This window comes from Gobio gobio, assembly GCF_949357685.1.
Source record: "Gobio gobio genome assembly, chromosome: 4".
NCBI lineage: Eukaryota > Metazoa > Chordata > Actinopteri > Cypriniformes > Gobionidae > Gobio > Gobio gobio.
The window spans coordinates 12,930,613-12,956,860 of NC_137100.1; the positions used below are offsets into that span (position 1 = coordinate 12,930,613).

General features: G+C 39.0%; 1 protein-coding gene across 1 annotated transcript; it reads left to right on the plus strand.

Moving 5' to 3' along the window:
• Nucleotides 1-25,658, plus strand: nup88 (nucleoporin 88). Its single transcript, XM_079815987.1, has 17 exons — nucleotides 1-259; nucleotides 339-508; nucleotides 589-714; nucleotides 813-899; nucleotides 2,208-2,381; nucleotides 7,733-7,919; nucleotides 8,003-8,153; nucleotides 18,114-18,212; nucleotides 18,300-18,390; nucleotides 18,587-18,691; nucleotides 19,066-19,218; nucleotides 19,532-19,657; nucleotides 21,345-21,410; nucleotides 21,670-21,750; nucleotides 21,896-22,022; nucleotides 22,167-22,285; nucleotides 25,358-25,658. The coding sequence occupies exons 1-17, from the start codon at nucleotides 23-25 to the stop codon at nucleotides 25,419-25,421; spliced, it is 2,163 nt and encodes a 720-aa protein (XP_079672113.1). The 5' UTR covers nucleotides 1-22; the 3' UTR covers nucleotides 25,422-25,658.
• The last annotated feature ends 590 nt before the right edge of the window (nucleotides 25,659-26,248 follow it).

Consider the following 26,248-nt stretch of genomic DNA (forward strand, 5'->3'; position numbering starts at 1 on the left):
ATTCTACGACAATACAGAAAAAATGGCGTCGTTCGCGGGAGAACGCTGGAGGGAAGCGCTTAAGAACCACGATATCTTCAATAAATTACAAGAGAGCCGTCATTTCGAACCTCAGGGGACTAGCAAACGAATAGCCAAGAACCTTACGTTTTGTCTGAATGGCGACCTTTTTATATGGGATAGTGTTGAGAGTGTGTTTTACACCACAAACCTGCGACAGCTGAACGCTGACGGCGACACAGACACTTCTAAATATCAGGTGAGTGTCTTTAAATAGTGTCTGTCTGGTGTTAGTTATTTCACTGACAATGTGTAAATAGTGACCGAGCTCTCCGCAGACTCTGCTGTGCATCAACCCGCCGCTGTTTGAGGTGTGCCAGGTTCTCGTCAGCCCTACGCAGTATCATGTGGCTCTCATCGGTCAGCGTGGAGCGACGGTACTGGAACTGCCGCAGCGCTGGGGCAAGAGGTCCGAGTTTGAGGGGGGACGCATCCAGATCAACTGCAAGTGAGTGAACTTCACCTTTAGGAGAGCTGCGTTATTCCTCCATCAGGTTCTTTGGTTTTATATGTTTTCTTCTTCACAAGGACGATTCCCGTGGCTGAACGCTTCTTCACCAGTTCTGCTTCTGTGACACTCCGACAAGCTGCCTGGTATCCCTGTGAAACTGAGGAGCCTCATCTAGTTTTACTGACCTCAGATAACACCATGAGGTATCTGAAATCCATGATTGAGAGCAGTGTTAAAGATGTCTCTCCGAACAACAGAATTATTGTACTGGGTTGTTCAAAGAATGTATTTCCCCCCACAGATTTTATAATCTTAAGGAGCCGCAGTCACCTGCCAAAGTTTTATCTGTGTCTCAGTTGGATGAGGACAGCAATGTTCATACAAGAGGGTAAGATTGTCAGTTTACTTCCAAATGACCATTTCGCTGCTATATTATATTTGTTACAATCAATGTTGCATTTTCTTCTTGGTTCGGTTGGCTTTCACAAGGCAACCTTTCAAAGCGTACCAAAATGTGTTCACGCATGTCACATGCGAGTACAACTGTCCTCTTATTGGTCAGAGTTTCCTCTCCGTCATCCATCAAGATGATTGACAAGTTCGCTCCATGAGCTTATTGAGGTTTTATTTCTAACTGTCGAGACGTACACACACTATACGAATGTAGCTGTCATTCCTGCTGTTAAATTATATACTACATTCGTATTAATACTGCAGCAAATTCAAACACACTCTTTCTGGATCTCTGTGCGGTTAACTGTGTCAAGACACATGCAAACACTATATGAATGTTATAATGCAGCTAGAGCAGAAATCAAGGCTTCATCAGGACAGCATTCTCGCATGGAGAAGCACAATTATGCAACATTTTAAAATGAGGAGGTGAAAATTAGCTTTTGGTTTTCTGCTGTGATAACTAATGTGCTCACTCACAGAATCAGACACTACTGCTTTTAATATAGCACATTTTCCGTTATGAATTATAATGCCATTTGTTCTGTTGGGTCAGATTGCTTTCACACCTCAAGCATAACCGTCCCAGAGTGTGTTTGCAATCGGGCAATTTTTTTGGTGCAGATCCGAGCGCCATTGCCGTGTTCATATGCCTAAACAAACTGAACCAAGGGAGAAAACGCACTGGGTGAACAACCGCTCACAAAAGTTTTCACACAAACGCTCAGGTGTGAAAGCACCCCAAGTGTAATAAAATAAAATGTTAAAAACAACTTATTTTATTTCAGCTAGTTGCAAAGGCAACATTTCTCATTTTCGTTTAGTTGAAGTACTAAAATAATTAACTAAATCAATAAAAAAAACCCGATATAGACATACTGGTAGCACTAATAATTATGTACATAATTTAATGTTGGTAAATGTTTATTTTACAGTGTCCTTGTTACATGTAGTTACTTTAGTAATAACTATAAATTATGCATAAATACTCGCAACTAGCCCTATTCCTAATAGTGCGTAAATGTAGTTAATTGTTATTACTCAGCACTTAAATGTCTAATTGCACTGTAACACGTACAGCAAAACTATTATATAAAAATGATGTAATATAATTAATAATATAATTTAAAAAAAATCTAATATAAATAAATTATATAGTAAAAACAGTGGCTTGGGTCAAAATGAAGTGTTAATATATATTTACTGATGTAGACCAAATAACTCAAGTCTTCTTTTCGTGCAGACGTTCCTATGCAGCGTCTCTGGGCGAGACGGCTGTGGCGTTTGACTTCGGACCGCTGGCGGATTCTCCTCATCTGAGCAGTTTGCGGATAAAGGCAGAGCTGCTGGTGTATCCGTTGTACATACTATACGGGAATGGAGAGACGTTTTTGACTTACATCTCTCTCACACACAGGTAACAATCACATGTCCATAACTGTGCCATGATGATGCCGTTAAACAATGCTCATTGACAAAAACAGGGTTCCTACGCAGTTTTGAGTAATTTCTAAGTGTGGGAAAAATAAAACAATACGGAAAAATGTCTTTTCAGACTATTGCACTTATTTAGTTTTCTAAATTATAAAATTAAAGGCATCGTTCACCCTGAAATGAAAATCAAGCCATCTTTTACTCACCCTGCTGTTGTTCCAGTGTTCCATCTTTTTTGGACCTCAAAAGCAAAATTTTTAAATAACGTCTTGCTCCTCCATATAATGGCAGTGAATGGCGACCAGGCTAAAACTTTACAAAAAGGATGATACAGTGAGACGCACGCCATATATGGGAAGTGTTCAGGAGGACTACTATAAAGTTTTGCAAGGAATAAACCTTATTCCGCCAAAATACTGTGCTCAGCCGTTACTCTGTGCACGCTCCTCTGAGTGCGTGCGAGCCGTCGTCAGCCGCCCACGCAATGTTGTCTTGACAACTGGTACACAACATTCACTTCAGGAGGTTTACCTTATTAGTATTATTTCTTATCATATACCTTATTAGACTGGGTAAACGCTAGGGATGGCTGACGCGAAACTGACGTTTCGGCGCTTTGCCGAGATCCCGAAGCGCAGATGTTTCGAAACCACTGCTCCGAACGGTGATTCGAAACACCCATGTCACGTGACTATGGCTAAATGAAGCTTCGAAGTGTTTCATCAGGTGGCGGCTGTTGAAACTGCGTTGATTAAAGGGGGCGGGAACAAACCACACAGTCACACATCTGTATGAACCTAATTCCCCACAAAGTTTAAAAGTGAAGTAAATCCATCTTCACCTCGTGGGTTTTTGTGAGAGGAGAGAGATTTTGTGATAGCAGTGATTTTGTGATATAAGTGAGATTTATAGTGCGCTTTGGTTAGATCGGCTATATTTAGGCTAGATTTAAATTAGATATATTGACTGATAGGTATAGACAATGACAGATGGGATAGATATAGTGACACATTCATATGTTAGATAGTGACAGATAGCGCAGCATAAGTGAGAGATATAGAATTATATAGAATCATAGGTGATGTATAGATAGATATATTAATAGAATAGATACAAATGGAGGCTCCACATAAGAGATGCCGTAAAAAATTTGTGTAGGCTATATAAAATTTTCCCAGCATGAGGATGTTGTTAATCAGGAAGTTATCTTTGTTATTGTCCATTACAAGAGATGCCGTACATCTGTGGTGTGGGAGCATTTCCATTTGGGAACACCTAATAAAGTGAGATGTGTGTATTGTAATTGGCAGCTAGCCTTGATGCACCATTTGAGGAGCTCTCATCCTGGCATTTTGGAGGGTGCAGAGCAGGGATGGAAATTACATTTTTTGTCCACCGGCCACTGTGGCTGGTGGATTTCAAAATCTACCAGCCACTCAATGTTTTTACCAGCCATTTCTTGTTTTTAACCGACAATGTGTAACTGCATGTGAAAATTAATACTACAAGCTCTACAATACTTCAGCAGTTTATTTAATCTCAAGTCTCAATGAAATACTGGCATTTTCTCTTTCTCTCTTATACACACACAAACCATGAACTGATATTAATTTCATTAAATGAGTAGGGCAGATTAATGGATGTGGCATTTGGATGATTCGTGGTCTTTTATGGCTTCCAGTTTTAGGTTTTTAGTCCCAACAATGAAACTATTAGTTTTGGCATCTTCTGAAGCGTGTTGACGACATACTAGGGTTGCCACCTTCAGTGTGGCAAAATAAGGGACATCCATTCACGACAATATAACATTTTTATATTATTTTACATTTGATTATTTAATTTATTTCTAAAGCCTATTTGGTGCACTTTAAAGGGATAGTTCACCCAAAACTAAAACATTCTGTCATCATTTACTCGCCCTCATGATGTTCCAAACCTGTATGAGTTTTTGTTCTGCTGAACACAAAAGAAGATATTTTGCTGAAAGTTTGTACCCAGGCTGCTTTGGGGGCACCAATGACTTCCATAGTAGGAATGAATCTTCCAATGTGTTCAACATAACAAAGAAATGTGTACATGTTTGGAACAACTTGAGGGTGAGTAAATGATGACAGAATTTTCATTTTTGGGTGAACTGTCCCTTTAAGCAGTCATTCTGAACCACTAATCACTTTTTTGACAATTCTGAAATTCAAAATTGTTAAATTTTGTATTAATTTACTTAAATTTTGACTGTTATGTAATTATTTGTCCAATTTTTATCTAAATATTATTTTAATAAAGGGCAAACTTTATATGGCAGGATTATTTATTATGTATGATTAAAATTATACATTAATAATAACATTAATTAGGCTATAATCTATTAATTAACCTGTCTAAAAATATATAATAATTCTGTCTGCCAAGCTCTGATAATGTATGGAATATTATATAAATATATTATCCATTTAAAAAAACAATAGACCTATAACTTGTAACAAGTACAATTCGGTGCTGCTCCTTTAAGGGGGAAGGCACTTATTTTACTCACTCGCTGAGTGGGCAGTCCTTAGATGGAGCACGAGCTGTGAGCTGCATGTATGCTTTATATATTTCTGTTGCTCTTTATCGTTTATTTTTCCATTCAATAACGCTGTTGTCAGTGAAGTGTTGCAAACTAACGTTACCCCATTAGTGCATGGGAATGACGCTGATAATAAACCCCATGTGAAACGTCGATAGCCTGCCTACGTGAGTTTTGCTTGCACTTGGCTGAAGCCATTCGGTCCAGCTATCCGGTCTCTCTCTGTGTCACTGCTGCTGCTTTAAGTCAGTCAGTCTGAGCAACTGAAATGCTTCTCATAAAGTGTGCAGTTCGCCTGAGGTTCATCACGAGTTACTGGACAGACCCATTGATACCTTTTTTTCTATTCAGCTCTATATCTGGAGATCCTCTTGCGTTCAAACGGTGGATGCGACGCGAGCTCGATATGTCTTTAAAAAACCGCGCACGTTTCCAGCGCATGTTCTCGAGACTCTGCCGCTATGGCAATAAAGCCGCTTAACGCAACCACGCGCAAATTAACTTCTCTACTGCATATTGTGAATTTGATTTGTAACGGCACATTTCTTTTTGAAGGTGTGACTCCTCTAAAAGTGTCCGCCGTCCAGCTGAAACAGTCGGCTATGCTATTTTTATTTACCCGCCACGGTGGCCGGTAGGTGAAGCGAATCTACCCGCCACAACACAAAATCACCCGCATTTGGCTGGTGGCGGGTGCTAATTTCCATCCCTGGTGCAGAGGACAACAAGTGTCCCATGTGAGAGGATTTTTCAAAGGCTGGAGAAATTATATGTAAAAAAAGAAGTCAGCTAACTCCTTCAACAGCAGAGCAAATCATATTTTTGAATAAAAATGTTATGCAACAAATGTGACACATTCTGGCTTTATTTATTTAATTAATGTTTAAATTTTTCATGACCACAAGACATGTTAAAAACGTTTTTTTTTTTTTTTACATGGATCATTGTCAAGGTATTTCAGATCAATACATACAAGTGACCACTAGATGTCGCCGTAGAGACGGGTGTCGGATTGATTCGAAGCTTCGAAACCATATGGCACATTTGCTTCAACTGTTTCAGTGCTTCACGAAGCCTCGGTCTGCCCATCACTAGTAAACGCAGCCCGTTCTGCCGGCGATGAACACCTGTACATATTTCTATCCTGCTTCTGTTACAAATTTGTCGGGACCAATCACAAACCGGCGTATCCACCTGGCGCGCTATTGGCAGGTTTAACACAATGACGGATAGAGAAGCGATGGATCGTTGGTCTGATTGGTTGAAGGACTATCTAATTGCGTACAGAGTCATTTGAACTATGCCTGCCACGCCTCTTGTGCAGTAGAAAATACAGAGCAGACTCCCCAGACCAATGTTCAATCTTAAAAGATTGAGCTTGGTCTGGTGAAAGCCAGACAAATACCTTATAGAAAATACAAGAGTTTGTTTCTATTGAGACTGATTTTGCAAAATGGTGCTTGTGTGTGCTTATCGTGGGTTCCATGACAACAGTGCAGCTGCTGATGAGCAGAGGAGCGTGCACAGAGTAGCGGCTGAGCTCAGTATTTTGACTGAATAAAAGGTTTCTTTCTTTCAAAACCTTATAGTATGCCTCCTGAACACTTTCCATATATGGTGCGCGACTCACTGTATCATTGCATGATACTTTTGTATAATTTTTGTAATGTTTTAGCCTGGTCGCCATTCAATGCCATTATATGGAGGACGTTTTTTAATTTCTGTTTTTGAGGTCCGAAAAAGATAGAAGGACATAGGGCACTGGAACATCAGCAGGGTGAGTAAAAGATGGCTTTATTTTCATTTCAGGGTGAACTATCCCTTTAAGAATTTCTAAAAAATTAATGCATCATACAAGCAGTGTTTTCAGTGAAAAAGTTAAGTGATCGTCAAACACGACTGAATGAATTTAAGGCACACATTTTCATTATGCAAAACACTTTGTCTTTAGATAATCTCTTTTGAATTTCACTAAAAATAGTACATGTTCCAGATAAAGCAGCAAATGATCTGACTGTTCTTTGCTGTTTGTTGATCATGCAACATAAAACCACATTGATGGTGTCAAACTGATGTGTCAGAGGTGAATATATGCAGGTTATAAATAGTTTTAGGTTTCTTCTCATGTAAGTGCATTATCATTTTGAGAAAATCAATGAAAAAAAAAAAACTGAAAAGAAAAATATTTACAATGACCTTTATAATATACCAAATATAATGCGGTATGACTCCTTTATGTTAAATATGGTTGGAGGTTTGGAATTCTGGAAAAGTATGGAATATTGAAATGGAAAATGTAAGTTATATATAGATCCATACAACTAGGATACAACTAAAATAATTAAAAATAAATAAATGATTTTTTTCTGATATTCACCTAGACTGGGTAAACCCAGCCTGATCTGCCGGCGATTTGATTTCACCCTGCAGCTCAGTCTGGAAACCTGTACATTCATTTCTACTGCTTCTGTTACACTTTTGCGGGAACCAATCACAGACTGGCTTATCCACCTGGCACGCTATTGGAGAGATTATCACGATTACGGATAGAGAAGCTTGCCTGGTCGTTGGCCGTTGATCATGTTCAATCTTAAATTGAGCTTGGTCTGGTGATAGCCAGACAAATATTCACCCAGATGCACCATGAATTTTATGTTTTGTGGATATAAACATCTTTTTCTTGTTTCTTGTCGCAGTTAATGATTTCTAAATGTGTAGCCTAGCCTGTCAGAGAGATTTGCTCCATTAATCTTCAGTCTTTCTCCTAGTATCAGTAATTTAGGGAAGCCGATGGGCCCATTGCCCATGTACCCTGCGGCCGAAGATAACTACGGCTATGACGCGTGTGCTGTGCTCTGCCTGCCTTGTGTACCCAACATCCTGGTTATTGCCACTGAATCAGGAATGCTGTACCACTGTGTGGTGCTGGAGGCAGAGGATGACGAGGATGGCAGAGTAAGACAGACAGAATTCAGTCCAACTATCTTACAAATCATCAAATGCCAAAAGACGCTGAGTCCCTGTGTTTGTGCATTCAGGCTGTGGAGAGATGGTCCAGAGGCTCAGAGACTGTGCCTTCACTTTATGTGTTTGAGTGTGTGGAGCTGGAACTGACGCTCAAACTTCCTGCTGGGGAGGAGGAGGAGATTGTAGAGTCAGACTTCACCTGTCCAATCAGATTACACCGAGGTGAGCAGATCAGACAAGCGCTCACTGTTCATATAGGCTACTTCCCAATTTGAATACTTATAGTACACCGTCAAGATGTGTAATTTGAATAAAATTGCTTTTCACCATTTTCACCAGAATTTTAGAACCTCTTTAGGTAAAAAGAACCACATTGACAGTGTCAAACTGATGTGTCAAAGGTGAATAAAAGCACGTTATAAAGCGTTTTAGGTTTCTGCTTATCATGCAAGCGCATGTTATCACTTTGAAAACCAATGAAAAAAAACTAAATAAAAATATTTACAGATGACCTTATAATATGACACATATAATGCTGTATGAACCATTTAAAAATTCCATTCCATTGGTATACTTGTTTTAATATTGTTTTAAAATAATACAAAATCAATGTTAGAATCATTAAGTATTAAAATATTTTTTGTAAAAAAAATTAATTAAATACATTTCTTCTATTATTCACCAATTTCACGTTGACACTTCATTATGATGCACAACCTTTTTCATCTGTGAATTATAAGAGAGGTTTCTCAAAACATTAGCCCCCGGTTTCACAGACAATGCTTAAGCTAATCCTAGACTAAAATACATGTTTGAGCTATTTTAACTGAAAGAATCTTGCACTGACAAATCTTAAAATATGTCAGTGGCATTGTTTTGTTTCAAGATGCACACCAGTAATGTTTTTTTCTTGTGTATGTTTATAAAAGTTACTTAAATGTCCTAATTGAACTAAGGCCTAATCCTGGCTTAGTCTAAGCCCTGTCTGTGAAACTGGGCCTAGATTTTTTGAATTTTAGAACCTCTTTAGGTAAAAAGAATTGTAACAACATTTTAACTTTAAATTTAACTTTACAATGTGATTTTTATATATATATATATATATATATGTATATGTATATGTATATGTATATATATGTATATGTATATGTATATATATATACAGTGCCCTCCACAATTATTGGCACCCCTGTTAAAGATGTGGTCGTGGACTTCTAAAAATTCTCCTTTTTTTTAAACAACATAGAACCCAAATGCAAAAAAAGACAAAAATCCAACCTTTCATTTTATTACATTACTTTGGTGGTAAAAAAAAAAAATCACACATTTAGAAAAAAAAAACCTTGAAATCATGTGTCCCACAATTATTGGCACCCCTGATGTTAATACTTTGTACAACCCCCTTTTGCCAACAAGACAGCACTTAATCTCCTCCTATAACATTTCACAAGATTGGAGAACACAGAGAGAGGGATCTTTGACCATTCTTCTTTGCACAATCTTTCTAGATCATCCAGTGTCCTGGGTCCTCTCTTATGCACTCTCCTCTTTAGCTCGCCCCACAGGTTTTCAATTGGATTGAGGTCTGGGGACTGAGATGGCCATGGGAGGACCTTGAGTTTGTGACTGCTGAACCATTTTTTTGTAGATTTTGCCACATGTTTTGGATCATTATCCTGCTGAAAGACCCAATGACGACCCATCTTCAGCTTTCTGGCAGAGGCCATCAGGTTTTTATTTAAAATGTCCTGGTAGTGCAAAGCGTTCAGAATGCCATGCACCCTAACAAGGTTCCCAGGGCCTTTGGAAGAGAAACAGGCCCACAGCATCACAGATCCTCCACCATACTTCACGGTGGGCATGAGGTGCTTTTCGGCATACTCATCTTTTGTCTTACGCCAGACCCACTTAGAGTGTTTGTTGCCAAAAAGCTCAATCTTAGTCTCATCTGACCAAAGCACACGATCCCAGTTGAAGTCCCAGTACCGCTTAGCAAACTCCAGACGTTTACGTTTGTGAGTGTTAGTGAGAAAAGGCTTTTTTCTTGCATGCCTCCCAAACAGCTTGTTGGCATGTAGAGAGCGTCTGATGGTTGTTTTGGAGACTTTGTGACCCCAAGATGCCACTCTTTGATGCAATTCTGTGACAGTGAGCTTAGGACATTTTTTTACTTCTCTTACCATCCTCCTCACTGTGCGTTGTGGCAAGATAAATTTGGGACCTCTTCCAGCCTTGTTTGTCACTGTTCCAGTTGTTTTAAACTTCTTAATGATTCCTCTGACTGTAGATACGGGTAAGTTAAGGCGAGTGGCTATTTTCTTGTAGCCATTGCCTGACTTATGAAGGTCGACACACATCTGCCTTACTTGAATGGTGTGTTCTCTTGTCTTTGCCATGTTGACAAATGGGTAAGAGAATTAGGCCTCTGTGTCACGTAATATTTATACCCCAGGGAAACAGGAAGTCATGAATTACTAATTAAAAGTTCCTAGATACCCTGACCAACTTTTGCAACTACAGAAAAATATATTTAAAAAAAAATCAATAAAAATTTTCAGAGGAATTGTTAGGGGTGCCAATAATTGTGGGACACATGATTTCAAGTTTTTTTTTTTTTTCTAAATGTGTGATTTTTTTTACCACCAAAGTAATGTAGTTAATGTAACTTGTACTTTTTCTCTTTTTTTTGCATTTGGGTTCTATGTTGTTTAAAAAAAAAGGAGAATTTTTAGAAGTCCACAACCACATCTTAAACAGGGGTGCCAATAATTGTGGAGGGCACTGTATATATATATATGTATATGTATATGTATATATATGTATATGTATATGTATATATATGTATATTAGGGATGCACGATATATCGGCAACATATCGTTATCGGCCGATAAATGATTATTTTTGATGTTATCGTTATCGGTCCAATAAGAAAATTTGACCGATATAGTCAAGCCGATAGATAATGTATTATTTCCTTCAGCTGAGACGGACGCACTGTCCACCATGATGGGTTTGAATTGCTCTAAATATGTTTGGAATCACTTCGAAAAGGAAAATACAGTTATGTGCAACATGTGCAGCGCAAGTCTTCTATAATCTACATAAAATGATAATGAGAATAGAATAGGCTGTAAAAGAGCGTTGTGTTTCAGCGCGTTTGTTGAGGGAAGAGCGCGCCCACGGAGTTACACCTTCATGACGAGCACAGTCAAGTTCGCTTGTGCATTCACAGCCTTTTGTGCCATTGTAAGTTGTAATATTATATTTATTATTATTCTGTGTATGTAATATAATATAGGATGCGTTTGGTTGAGTTAATAAACGATGCAGTAAAGCACTTCATTGTACCGGTCTTTAGCTTCAGCGCGCGCCCACGGAGTTACACCTTCATGACGAGCACAGTTAAGTTTGCTTGTGCATTCACAGCCTTTTGTGCCATTGTAAGTTGTAATATTATATTTATTATTTTGTGTATATAATCCCATATAGGATGCGTTTGGTTGAGTTAATTAACGATGCAGTAAAGCACTTCATTGTACCGGCGCGCGCATTTCAAACAGAAATGCACAGCATTAATAACTACTGGGACTGTCCTATACATAACACTGCAATGAGAATATTTCTGTTATAAAACGTAGTGAATTCTCTGGGTTTAGTTGTTTTTCAGCGCGCTGTTGTGGGAAGCGTCAACAACGCATTCTGACCAGCACAGTCAAGTTCGCTTGTGCATTTGCGTCATTTTAAGCATATGTAAGTCGTAATATTACATTTTTGTAGTATAAACATCTGATTAAAGTCATATAGGATGTGTTTCGTTAAGTCAATAACCCGCAGTGCTTCACTGTACCGGTGATCATCTTAAGTTTCAGCACGCTCTCAAACAGGGGAAGAGCATCCACAGGAGTTATAACCCTTCACCTATGCGTGATTTTGTGCTAATATAAGTTGTAATATTATATTTATTTTGTATAAATATCTGATTGTTCTCATATATGATGCGTTTAGTTGTTAATTAAACTTCTAAGCGCTTCAGTTTATGGTTGTTCGTTCATTCTCTCCAGCTTCAGCGCGCTCTCAAACAGCAACATTATTCCTAATAGACTAGACTAATATTACAGATGTTTACTATTACTGTAATATTAAACATATTTTTTTTTTCAAAAACACAGAAGCATTATTTTTTATAATTAGCACTTTTATTGTTCTCGGATCATTTCCATCAACAATATGGTTTGATTAAAACCATTTCTTTATCGTCTGTGCGGAGGTTATTTCATGCACTTGCATTCTGATTCTTTATTATGCAGCCTAAGTAATGCTGTTCAATTACTTGTTTGCATTATTTAGGTATATTATTTTTATTTTTTAGACAATATAATTTTTGGTAACATTTTACAAATAAGGTCTCATTTTATTAATGCATTAACTATCATGAACAAACAGAGAGCAATAACCTTTGTTTCTTTTAGTAATAAAATGTTTGTGTTTTGTAACAGTCCATTCACAGTTCATACCTAATGTTAAAAGACACAACTTTGGGTCTGAATATGTTGAGATTAACATGAACTAAAATTAATAAATCCTGTTGAAGTATTGTTCGTTCATTGTTGGTTAACTAATACTAACAAAAATTAAACCTTATTGTAAAGTGTTAAAAAAAAAAATTTGGCCATAGGAGTGTCAAATTAATTTGAAAAGGTAAGGTATCTCACACTGGTTCAAATAGGCTACTGTAGGGTATAGGTTTGATTTATGTTGAAGTGTTTGGGACATGGCTTTTAATGGTGAGCCTTTTGTTTTTGTAATCAGGCTCTCAGAGTTTATTAAAATTTGTATTTAGATTTATCGGCCAATATATCGGTTATCGGCTTTCAAATATTAAGAATTATCGGTTATCGGTATCGGCCAAAATGTTCATATCGGTGCATCCCTAATGTATATGTATATATATGTATATGTATATATGTATATGTATATATATGTATATGTATATATATATATATGTATATATATATATATATATATATATATATATATATATATATGTATATATATATATATATATATATGTATATATGTATATATGTATATATGTATATGTATGTATATATGTATATATGTATGTATATATGTATGTGTGTGTGTGTGTTATGTATATAAAGGGTTAGGGTAAAAAAAAAAATTAGATAGTATATGTATATATATATTTATTTATTATTATATTATATTAGGGCTGGACCAGAATATTCATTCGACGGGTTGGTATTAAATTAAAAAATAATAATAATTCACGAACACCTGGCATCCCCATCGAAACGGTTCTCGTTCGTGCTTGCATATGTTTACACTATAAAATCTGGCGATATAGCCAAGCAGTTTTAAACAGGATGGACAGTTGAATAGGAACCCAAGCTCGTTATACTTAATCAATATATTTGCTGCTTCTTAGTGTTCCCTGCAGTGGAGAATTCTCTGTCTAGAGCACACAACTGCATGAGCTTATATAGAAGAAGCCATGCTTAAGCTTGCATTTTGGGTTAAGCTACGTTGATTTGACATTGTGGAAAATATAATAATAGAATCAAAATGTATTAGCCTTTTTACCCGTTACCCATTACAGTGCTTGTGCACTGAACGGCTGTGAACGCATGGCTGCACTGTCATTCGCAGTTTACTTTCGGTTTGCCAATTCGGGGGCGGGTTGCTTGAATTGTGGGTTCATTAGCTATTATTCTTAATGAAAAACACAACACCAAAACAGTACAATGACAAACTCCCTTAAATAGGCGCTAGTACATTTCGTTTTGAAACCAAATCTTCCGTGATCTTGTCATTCAGCTCCTCACTCTCGTGATGAATGAGATCTGACTCCTGCTGCAGATGTGCTGCGACTTTCGTTCGGCTCACGCAGCACGTTCAGTTTTTAATTGTAGTTAATCTGTTCTCTAACTGAACGCAATTATTTTTACAACTATAATATATCAAAACTGGGACGTAACAGACCTGTGTGTTTTGTATCACTAGTGCAGTGTCCGTTCTCAGAGCATTTAAGCCCTGCCTGCGTGAGGCGCGCCGCTTCTCAAGATTCCTGCTTTTATTAGAGAGAAGAATATGTTCAGCTCCTTCCCTCCGAAGCTTCGAATATTCGATGTTGATTACTACAGGAGCTTCGAAGCTCAAAAAATGGTATTCAGACCAGCCCTATCTCTACATCACGGCACCTGTTAGTGGGTGGGATATATTAGGCAGTAAGTGAACATTTTGTCCTCAAAGTTGATGTGTTAGAAGCAGGAAAAATGGGCGAGCGTAAGCATTTGTGCGAGTTTGACAAGGGCCAAATTGTGATGGCTAGACGACTGTGTCAGAGCATCTCCAAAACTGCAGCTCTTGTGGGGTGTTCCTGGTCTGCAGTGGTCAGTCTCTATCAAAATTCTATCTATCCAAGGAAGGAACAGTGGTGAACCAGTGACAGGGTCATGGGTGGCCAAAGCTCATTGATGCACGTGGGGAAATAACATAATTTACTAGAGGTTCTGACAAAATGTTAATTGCTGCAGTCTATTTTAAAATATTTAATTAATTTGAATGATAAAAAAAAATAGTTTGGAATAAATCTTTATGAGTGAGTCATTGAACCATTCAATGACAAAAACATTTTTAACAGCCATTTGTCGCATTCTCCACCCACTGGTGTAACAATGTAATTCTTACAGGCTTTATTTAAAGCATCAAGTTACTTCTTTTCTGAGTCTGATACTGCTCTGTTGGGCTGTTATTATGGGGCGTGTTTCAACCGAACCTGGAAAGACCTCAATTGGATAGCACTACAACCAATCAGAGCAACGAAGCGGCGCATAACGTTAGTTGTCAAATGTCAACAGAACTCAACTGCACAGTGTTGCCAAGTCTGCGGGTTGTTTTCCATGTCCGCGGGTTGAAACGACCACAATTATGTGATATACAGACCCAGGAACGTGAATTTTAGCAGGCAGCCCTGCCAAGATAAAACATTTTACCCCCCAAATGCCCCCCCCCGTAAAGCTATTGGGCTTGCTTATGGCTAGTTTTGAGTAGCAATTGGGCGGGTTTTGTTGTAAAAACTTGGCAACCCTGTCTGCACGCACGCTGGAATAAGTAACGTTAGAAGAAAAAGATGAGTGTAAATGATCTTTGCCGGTGTTGTAAAAAGATAATTTAAGGATACATAGAGTACTTACCAACACGATCATCATTTCTGAGAGAAATGGTAAAGGTGAATGCATATACGAACAAGTTCTCCATTTAGGATTTGAACAAATTCAACCCAAGCGCCTTTGATGACGTAGATGATTACGTTACTGTTGATCATCTGTCCATCATCGTTTAAAGCCCACCCTGACAATTTCATTGGTCCGAATAGTTTCTGTTCGGGCATAGTTACTCCTCTACGGACAGGGCCGGCCCTGACCAATTTGCTGCCCTAGGCAAGATTTTACTTTGTGCCCCTTGTGTCAAGGTTTAGCACTACACGTTATCAGTCTTTGGAAACACTCGTACTGTTTTATTTTTGTAATGCATTGATGTTTTATTTTTATATTTATTGTTGTTGTTTTATATGATGTCCAGTCCATTCTACCCCGTCATTATGTTCATGATATTATTATTATAATTTTTTATTTTTTAAAGGCTGATGATAGTCAAACTATACAAAAATTGCACCCATGCCACATTACAGCCTAAACACAAAGAGCAGGAGTTCATCTAGCATTCATTTATATTTATGCATTTGACAGACGCTTTTATCCAAAGCGACTTACAGTGCACTTATTACAGGGACAATCCCCCTGGAGCAACATGGAGTAAAGTGCCTTGCTCAAGGACACACTGGTGGTGACCACTGGGATCAAACCAGCAACCTTCTTTGTGTCAGTTCCACCATCTCAGCATTCATGCAAAAACTATTCATTGAGAACTAGCAAAAGTGTTTGTTTTCCAGTAGATGGCAGCAATATTCCACTAAGCTATGAGCATTCATGTTTTCACCAGGAATTAAACAGAAATTTAGATATTTAATGTGAATTTTACATAAAATGTTGCTATTTTAAATAAACCTGTATATAAATATCATTACTAATTTGGGCAAATACATTTTAAAATTGATACACCCCCTTAAAACTGCACAACTGCAGAGTTAAAACATTAGGCTATTAAAAAAGTGATATTACATGCGTTTAATATTTTTATATTATTTATTTTGTACAAAATCACACTGGCTGTGGCCTCTGGAGAACCCAGAACAGCTGCTTGCATAAAGTTTAAGGTAAAAATAACTGAATTAATTAGCAAACATTAGTATTTTACTACTATGCAATTAAATAAACTGTTCATTAATTTGCCTACATCACTTTACTTCTGTCTTTACACTGCAAAAAATGCTCTTCTTATTTAAACACAAATCTTTTTCTTGTTTACAGTCCAAATATCTACAAATTCTTAAATCAAGGTGCTTTTATAGATAAGTAAAATGACATAAGACATTTTTCTTGTTTACTTAAAAATAAAATCAAACTGAAGTGAGTTTTTGCTTAAAACAAGCAAAATTATCTGACAATGGGGTGAGAAAAATAATCTTATTTCTGTTTGGGACAGAAACAAGATTTCAATCAGGAACAAGATTATTTCTCTCACTCCATTGGCAGATAATTTTGCTTGTTTTAAGCAAAAACTCTTTTTTTTATTTTCAAGTAAACAAGAAAAATATATTCTGTCATTTTACTTATCTAGTAAATGCACCTTGATTTAATAATTTTTAGATAAACAAAACACAAATACTATGTAAGAAGAGCAGTGTATCCCTTATCTTCCCTGCATCAGAGGGCTTCTGTCTTTTTTGACACTACAATTCGGCCATCCGTCATAAATAATCAGGCAACTTACACCGTGTCAACACCTGGAGCGAGCGGCCAAGCACCCTAAAAAATGAAAGCAATCCTGTCTGCGTTGGATGCGGCGAGAGGCGACGCAACACAACAAATTTCCAACTTTAAACTGATCGCGCGTTGTATTTCTGACGCACTTCAAGTAGATCGGCGGGGGGAGATTGAGGCGGACCGGAAAGAGGCGGGGGACTTAGTTAAGTTTTTTTTTAGCTTTATTTGGTAATATTTCAAATTAATATTAATAAAATAGTATCAGTAATACATTTCGGCGCCCCTATGGATGAGTGGCGCCCCTAGCATTTGCCTATTCCGCCTATGCCACGGGCCGGCCCTGTCTACGGATCAAGACCAAGCGGTAACCTCCCACAGTTTCTCTTGAAGCCAATACGGAAGTGACATATACTGCAATTCATCGACTGGCCACTAGAGACAGGCTCAGAAGTGAGCAGAATCTCATTGAGCCCCATGTTAAAATGCCCAACTTTACAGCAGAGAAAAACATGTTTACAGTCTGGTACAAATAGTGGTTTTGGTTTATACGGCTAATTTTGCCCTTCATGCCGACTGTGAGGGGGGTGAATTTTTTTATTACGCATTCGTTTACATTATATAAAGCATTAAAGTTCTGCATAATTAAGGGCGTGGCCACTTCGAGTGACAGGTGGATAGCCATTTATCTGCTGTCTGTTAGTCATCGCGTCACTTCAGCTCCACCCACGTCCCGCCTTTTTGCCCATTTTCTGTTATCCGGGAGTGACGCGCGATGACACGCTGCCAAGATGGCAACGGCCGTCACAGACACTACATCCATATTTTTTTACAGTCTATGGTCCAGACCAAACTGCCCAAGCTCAAATGTTGTGGGTGGGGCTAAGTTCGGCTGGCATCCAGGCTAACCATAGACATCAGTGTTTATCAAAGCTATAAACTCTTATCCCAGTACTTCTGTGATCATTTCAATGTTTGTAAAACAGAAATAAGGATACTTTCAGCAGCCATTACTTCAGTGCCACATGATCCTTCAGAAATCATTCTAATATGCTGATTTGGTGCCCAAGAAGTTGTTGAAGATTTTTTTTGGGGTTTAATACCTTTGTGGCAACTGTGATGCATTTTTTTTTTCAGGTTTATTTGAATAGAAAATTCAAAAGAACAGCATTTTTCTTGTTTAACATTATAAACGTCTTTCCTGTCATTTTTGATTAATTTTGTGCATCCTTGCTGAATAAAAGTATTAATTTCTGTCACAATCTTCTGCTTCAGATCCTTTGTGTCAGCACAGGTATCACTGCACCCATGAGGCCGGTGTTCACAGTGTAGGACTCACCTGGTTCAAAAAACTACACAAGTTTCTGGAGTCTGGTGAGCACATTTAGTTGCATTGAATTATTTACAGCCACAACACTGAAGTGGAGTGTTTAGGAACTCTATTTATTGTATGTTGTGCAGGTGAGGAGGATAAAGACAGCCTGCAGGAGCTGGCGGCAGAGCAACGCTGCATAGTGGAGCACATCCTGTGCACCAGACCTCTCGCTAACAGGTTGAAGAACTCTTGCAGGAAATTACCATTTCAGTTCTGTGGTATCAGAAGCAGAATTTAAAGCTAAAACCCCAGATCTCTTGTGAAAAGCCCGATTTGCAAACGTTTTAGCAAACCTTAAGAGACGCTGAGTAAGCGCTGTAGATTACTGGTTCTTATTTAAATTCTCCTCTCGTCCCATGTCTCTCTCTCTCAGTATGCCGGCTCCTGTTCGTGGGTTTTGGATAGTGTCAGACCTGTCCCTTGGAGCCACCATGATCTGCATCACGAGTACCTACGAGTGTCTTCTGCTCCCTCTTCTGTATGTGATGAGCACTTTCTGGCTCTTTCCCTATTTGTTAGATCAGGGTTTCCCAAACAGGATTCGTGAAGGATCTGCAAGGGGTTCGTGAGTTGATGAAAAGCTAATAATAAATGATATTCTATGTCAAATAGTTCTTCAATAATAGTTGTTGTTATTCTTATTGCTATCATCGACATGTGGACCTTGAACAAATTTGTTTAAATATCAACTTCTAATCTCTGGGTACTTTAAGTAAATATCTTGCATCTAAACCGTTTGGCTGACAAAAAAGTTTGGGAACCCCTGTGTTAGATAATAATTGGAACTAAGCTACTTGCTATCCGATTTTTATTATGTTGTTAGTAACCGTCTCTCTTTAAATCTCCATGTAGAAGCTCTATTCGTCCTCCGTCCCCTCCGTTGCTCTGCTCTCATCCGGGGGTGGGGTCAGACAGCTCTCCTCTGCGTGGATTGGCTGAAGACTCTTTTGAACAGCATATTCGCAACATCCTGGCACGCAGCTCGACTAATCCATTAATGCTGAGGTAAAATGTGACCACTTCCATTAGCTTTCATTTTTAGAGATCCTGCACAAAAAAGGCGTAAAAACCAGCTTAAGATGTTTTTGGATGGTTCTAAATGATTGTTTACATGCACTATCGGCTGGAATACCTGGTTTCTGTCTGTAGACCATCCTAGTCTAGCCTAGCCGGGCTGATAGACTACCTTGAGCCAGTAACAGACCACCTACCATTATCTAAAAACCAGCTTAACCACCTTAACATTGTTACGTGACACTGGTTTGTGACGTATAGCTCTCTCTCTCTCTCTCTCTCTCTCTCTCTGTGTGTGTTTCAGAGCAGGGGATAAGGACTCTTCTCCTCCTCCTCCAGAATGTCTGCAGCTGCTGAGTAGAGCCACACAGGTGTTCAGAGAGGAGTATATCCTCAAACTGGGCCTGGCTCATGAAGAAATGCAGAGAAGGTACAAGATAAAACATTTTCTAAAGCTGATATTTAGAACCATATTTTTCTTGCTGTTTGATATATATATATATATATATATATCTCGAAGAATCCTGAAAAAAATGCATCAGTTTCCTCAAAAATATTAAGCAGCACAAATGTTATGAACATTAGAAATAAAAATACATATTTCTTGAGGATATAATCAACATGTTAGAATAATTTTTGAAGAATCATGTGACCTAAAGATTCACTGAAAACTCTAAACTCAAAGTCGTTTTAAACTGTACTAGTAAACCGATCAGGCATAACATTATGAGGTGTATTGACTAACACTGATTATCTCTTCATCACGGCACCTGTTAGTGGGTGGGATATATTAGGCAGCAAGTGAACATTTTGCCCTCAAAGTAGATGTGTTAGAAGCAGGAAAAATGGGCAAGCGTAAGGATTTGAGCGAGTTTGACAAGGGCCAAATTGTGATGGCTAGACGACTGGGTCAGAGCATCTCCAAAACTGCAGCTCTTGTGGGGTGTTCTAGGTCTGCAGTGGTCAGTATCTATTAAAAGTGGTCCAAGGAAGGAACAGTGGTGAACCGGCGACAGGGTCATGGGCGGCCAAGGCTCATTGATGCATGTGGGGAGCGAAGGCTAGCCTGTGTGGTCTGATCAGACAGACGAGCTACTGTAGCTCAAATTGCTCAAGAAGTTAACGCTGATTCTGATAGAAAGGTGTCAGAATACACAGTGCATCGCAGTTTGTTGCGTATGGGGCTGCATATCGGCAGACCAGTCAGGGTGCCCATGCTGACCCCTGTCCACCGCCGAAAGCGCCAACAGTGGGCATGTGAGCATCAGAACTGGACCACGGAGCAATGGAAGAAGGTGGCCTGGTCTGATGAATCACGTTTCGTGTGCGTGTGTGTGTGTGTGTGTGTGTAGAAAGCTGGGAAACCTTGGGTCCTGCCATTCCCGTGGATGTTACTTTGACACGTACCACCTACCTAAGCATTGTTGCAGACCATGTACACCTTTTCATGGAAACAGTATTCCCTGGTGGCTGTGGCCTCTTTCAGCAGGATAATGCGCCCTGACACAAAGCAAAAATGCTTCTGTAATGGTTTGAGGAGCACGAGTTTGAGGTGTTGACTTGGCCTCCCAATTGCCCAGATCTCAGTCCAATCGAGCATCTGTGGGATGTGCTGAACAAACAAGTCCTATCCATGGAGGCCCCACCTCGCAACTTACAGGACTTAAAGGATCTGCTGCTAACATCTTGGTGCCAGATGGCACAGCACACCTTCAGAGGTCTAGCAGAGTCCATGCCTCGACGGGTCAGGGCTGTTTTGGCAGCAAAAGGGGGACCAACACAATATTCATTGTTGTCATTATGTTATGCCTGATCGGTGTATTTCACAATATTAGTTTTTTTGGGGTTTTTTTTATCAAATAAATGCAGCTTTAGTGAACGTGACTTATTTCACAAACATAAAAAGAAATCTACTGACCCCAAACCATGGTACCAATGCAGTAGTATGCAATTAATTTAATTCTGAAGTAGAATATACTCAGTGGTGCAAAAAAGTGACTAGTTTTGTTCCACATGAACAGTTGAATTAATTTCTTCTTTAGTAGTGTAGGATTGCAATCCATTTAATTAAATACAGCTGTTAACAACAGTTAATTTTACGATTCTCTCCCTTTTAGAGTAAAGCTCCTGACTGGACAGAAGAATAAGCAGCTGGAGGATCTTGCTCTTTGTAGAGAGGAGAGGTAACCACAGCACTGCCTGAATAGCACGAATCACAACCACACGTACAGAAACACATTTAGCTCAGTTGAGTCACAGAGAAGAACTAAATGCATGAGTAGGCTACTACATAGAGACACATCACACTAGAGAGCACAAGTGGTGAGTGTGGTAAGCAGCCAAACTATATGAGCGGGCTGAGAACAGGAGAGTCATAAATTCTGCGGTTTACTGCGGTAGGCGCACTGTGCTAAAGTTGAAAAATGTGATGGTGTGTTGTAGGAAAAGCCTGAGGGAGGCCGCAGAGCGACTGGCTGATAAATATGAAGATGCCAAGTACCGTCAGGAAGCCATCATGAGCAGGTTTACCTTCCTGTGAATTTAATTGAACAGAAAATGTTTTTGACGTAGGCATGTTCAGAACTCGCTTCCTCCTCAGTTACAAAAAAGCATTTATTGAAACGAAGATGCTAAAACCACTTGTTTGTACGTGTGTGTGTGTGTGTAGAGTTAAACAGGTTTTGGGAAGTCTGCGCAGTCAACTTCCTGTGCTGTCAGACAGTGAGAAGGACATGAGGAAGGAACTGCAAACCATCCACGATCAGCTCCGTCACCTTGACAACGGCATTAAACAGGTCCGTTCTGTCTCTGTTTTTCCTTACTCTGTTTGCGCTGCTTCATGTATCCTAGTTTATTCTGGCTGCATTTCTCTGTTGCCATGAGCGGAGCGGATGTACGTCATTTCCCCGGTGTCATTGTGTGCTTTAATGTGTTATCAGGTGAACATCAAGAAGGAATATCAGAAGAAACAGATGAATACAGGAGCATCTCCAGCTCGCTCCAGCCTCGCACTCAACGCCCAGCAGAGGACGTGTGTCCAGGGAGTGCTGAAAGAACAGTACGTGCAGAGAGTTGACACCTGCTTTGCTTTCACACATACACCAAAGAACCAAATGTCAATGCGAGAGTGCACTATTTATACTGTTAAGTGATAGCAAGATGCTTTGCTGAGGGCTATTGTTGGTCCTGGACCCATCTCTTATTCTATAGCGTGATCGGGTCATATTACACCCCAAACTAGAGATGCTCCGATCAGCATTTTTGGGGCCGATCAACGATCACCAGACGGTAATTTAGTACATACATTTGTGTGTATCTGACCATTTCAGCGCAATTTGTACTCGCAAGCTTTTTGTGAGATGGTGTGTGTGTGTGTCTCTCTCTCCCCAGACCGTGCGCGCGAGTGCTGAGCGGTTTGAACACTGGCAAGACTTAAAAATAAATGCAAATGATAAACTTTAGTGACGACGCTACACTGCCTCGATTGTGGAAAGTGGCAAATCCTGTGTCAACTGTGCAGCTCGATTTTAGTGCAGATGCGATGCGCTGATGTGAAGCCATTTGAGCATTTTGAAAGGGAGAGAGAGAGCGCGCGCACGCGGTGATTCACGCGCGCTGTTTGTGAACTTAAGTTACGTCCCACAGAACATTTTCAAATGACTGCGTAAGTTATTTAATATAGAAATATGAATTGTACCTCACCATCAGCATTATAATTATTTTACCCGCGCAGGAAAGAGAATGAGACGGTGTCGCTGCATATCATGCCCTAGCTCTCACGGCAGGTGCGGGTTTTGTGTCGTCAGCATGCGATCGGTTCATGAGATCGGCCTTTTTGGAGACCGCCGATCAATCATCCCAAAGCGATTATCGACCGATCGAGATCGGTTGCCGATCGATCGGAGCACCCCTACCCCAAACTAAAAGGAAAAATAGAAATGATATTTAGCATAAAGCAGGGCTCGACATTAATGCTTGTCCGCTTGTCTGGGACAAGTGGATTTTTTTTGAAGGGGCAAGTGAAAAATAATTTTACTTGCCCGATGGACAAGTATCCTGAGTAAAACGTCAAAACAAAAAATAACTAGGGAATTACCAAAGTGCAATAATGATTCTGCATTCAGTTAGTGTAAGTGGAGATCGATAGGGGATAATAATATAAAACGAACTGACGTCAACAAGGTTGTCATGTTGAGGCTCGCGCAGCCTCTCGAGGAGAAAATCGAAAACCAATGAGCGCCTCTCATACAAAGAAACTCAGTTAGCATAAACGGTTAAAATTGTGTAGTTTTTATGTTTATAACATATGATACAGTTAAGCAAAATCACACTTACAAGAGCAACAGTGCGTTACTGAATGATTCAGCGTTTGAATGAATCGGTTGAATCAAAGATTCAATGACCTCTTCGTAAACGACCGCCTAATTCTTGAATGAATCAGCCGTTTGAACGAATCGACTCAATGACTCACTCATTAAGACGATCACCTGCTGCCACCTGCTGGCGGTTTAGTTTCATCTTTCCAACATTTCTTATTTGTATATTAAAAAATATTTAAAATAATCTCATAACATTATTTAATGCAGTTGTAATTTTTCAGTGTAAATGATTTAATTTGATTGGTAACAGCTAGTGTCTTATTCTAATTTAATGTATAGATCAAATTTAAGAAGGAAAGCTGAAGCATAGCCTATATCTAATAAGATTATGGAAAAAGTATCACAAAAAATATCACACATGCATATTTATATGTCAAAGCTGATTGAACACTGGTGAGAATATTGCTTAGAATAGATTATATATTTACAAAAAAAATTCGGACAGATTCACTTGTCAGAATCACAAGCATGTGAACAGGCTTAATGTCGAGCCCTGCATAAAGAATTATTTTTTTTAGAACCATTAAAGTTTACTTTGTTTTGCATTGTGGCCTTTTTATGAAAAAGCCAATTGTCTGTAGCCTACTGTGATGTTGAAAAAAACCTTATACAAGTTATTGTAATGTAGAAAAAACTCATCCCTGTTACCAAAAATTAGTTGTAAAACCTGTAAAAAATTAGTTACTTTATTTGCGTTACACTAACAGTATGTCTCCATTACAGTAACATGCATCACTGTTATTGTTACTCAAAAAAAATTTAGTTACACAAAAAACATGCATTACTGCATGTCTCTGTTGCCTGTTAACTCGCCCCATTTGCTGTTACGCAAAACTTGATTGTGGAAAAAAAGGTTACACAAAAAACACATCTGTTACCATTAATTCTTCTCACTAACTGTTGCACAAAACAACTAATCCCCCCATAGCTGTTACACAAAAAAACCCTATTGTTATGATTTGTGTAAAAAAAGATGCACAAAAAACCCCGCAATGATATTATGCAGCGCCTGAAAATAGTCCCCAGCACGCTCTCTGTGCAAGCAGGTTGTCACGTTGGTTATGTTGACGGAAGTTAGCCTATTTTCAGGTGCTGTGTAATATCATTGCGCCGCTGCACCCACGGTACGGCAGCAAAGTTCCTTGATTATTACGCAGGAATGAGAGTAGTTCCTAGCCATATCGGCCTAGAAAATAGCAACTTTTCATTTTCCGTCGGTCTTAGTACATGATGTAACTACAGAAGGGTCAAGTTTTAAATAGGAAAAATACTGAAACTCGTTGGTCATTTTTGAGCGAGATGCTAACGGTGTAATCCGATTCAATGATCTATGCTAAGCTATGCTAAAAGTGCTACCGCCAGACCCGGAGATCGGCTGAATGGATTCGAAAAAACGGTAAAACTCAACTGTTTAACTCTAGGGGAGTTGGAAAATGAGCCTATTTTCAAAAAAAGTGGAGTGTTCCTTTAATATCAGCACACAAGTTGTGCGGCGGGAGCTTCGTGGAATGGGCTTCCATGGCCGAGCAGCTGTATACAAGCCTCACATCACCTTATTAATGTATATGTATTTATAATGAGATGACATTACAGTCCCTGTTGGTGTAATGATCAAGTGCCCCAATACGTTTATCCATGTAGTGTATGTGAATTTTTTTTTTTTCCTGAAAGAACACAAGAACATCCAGTGTGTGTACACGGCTTTTAACTTTTAGTGCGGTGATCCTGAACTGATTTCTTCTATCTTGTAGGGGAGAGCACATCGCTGGAATGATGAAGCAGATCAAGGACATCAAAAACCATTTCAGTTTCTGATCATCCGCAATCAACAGTCCTCAAAGGCCAATATATTCTCAGCGTAAACGGCATTCAGTGAAATTACAGTAGAACTAAATAGCATCTCCGTAGACCCTGAGCTCCTTAAAGGATTGCATTTGACCAGAAGGTCTTTAAGAAAGTGCTACCATTTTTGTATAAACTAGCGTCTATTTTTATAAGTGGTATGTACATGTACACATCTCCTCGACAATAAAGAGTTTTGTACATTGAAGTGACTTTTTCCTGTGTGTGTGTTGCTGTGGGAGTTTATCAGCTAGGAGACAGCACCATTGGACATCGGCGTTATTTCCTGAACCGAGACAATGGCTTATCTGAAGAGGTCATGCTGGATATGAAGACTTTTCCCTCTTTTCCTTCCCTCCGCTAATCACAAGACGGAATGTGAAGAGGGAAAGGATCATGTCAAGAACAAGGAGCTTGTATATTTAGTGTAGTCGGGGGGCAAAGAATGTCCCAGGTTCAATACATGTCTATCAACAGTATCTGCTGTTTACTGTTGACTGCTCCTTTAGTTTGTAACAAGAATATATATGGCATTTACAAGAATTGTATTTATAATGGAGGTAGGCCTAACTGTCATAATTTTAACTTGTGACACTATGAGTCAAAATTGGGATACAAATAGCTGAGGCAAATCAGAATTATGACACACAATTTCGATTTATAATTGACCTATCATCACATAATTCTGACTCATTTCGATTTGTCATAACTGGGTTTGTTCCACAACTTTGACTTGTCATGACTTTCAACTTTGTACGTTTTTTCCACTATTATTATGGCTGTCAAAATTGACATATCAA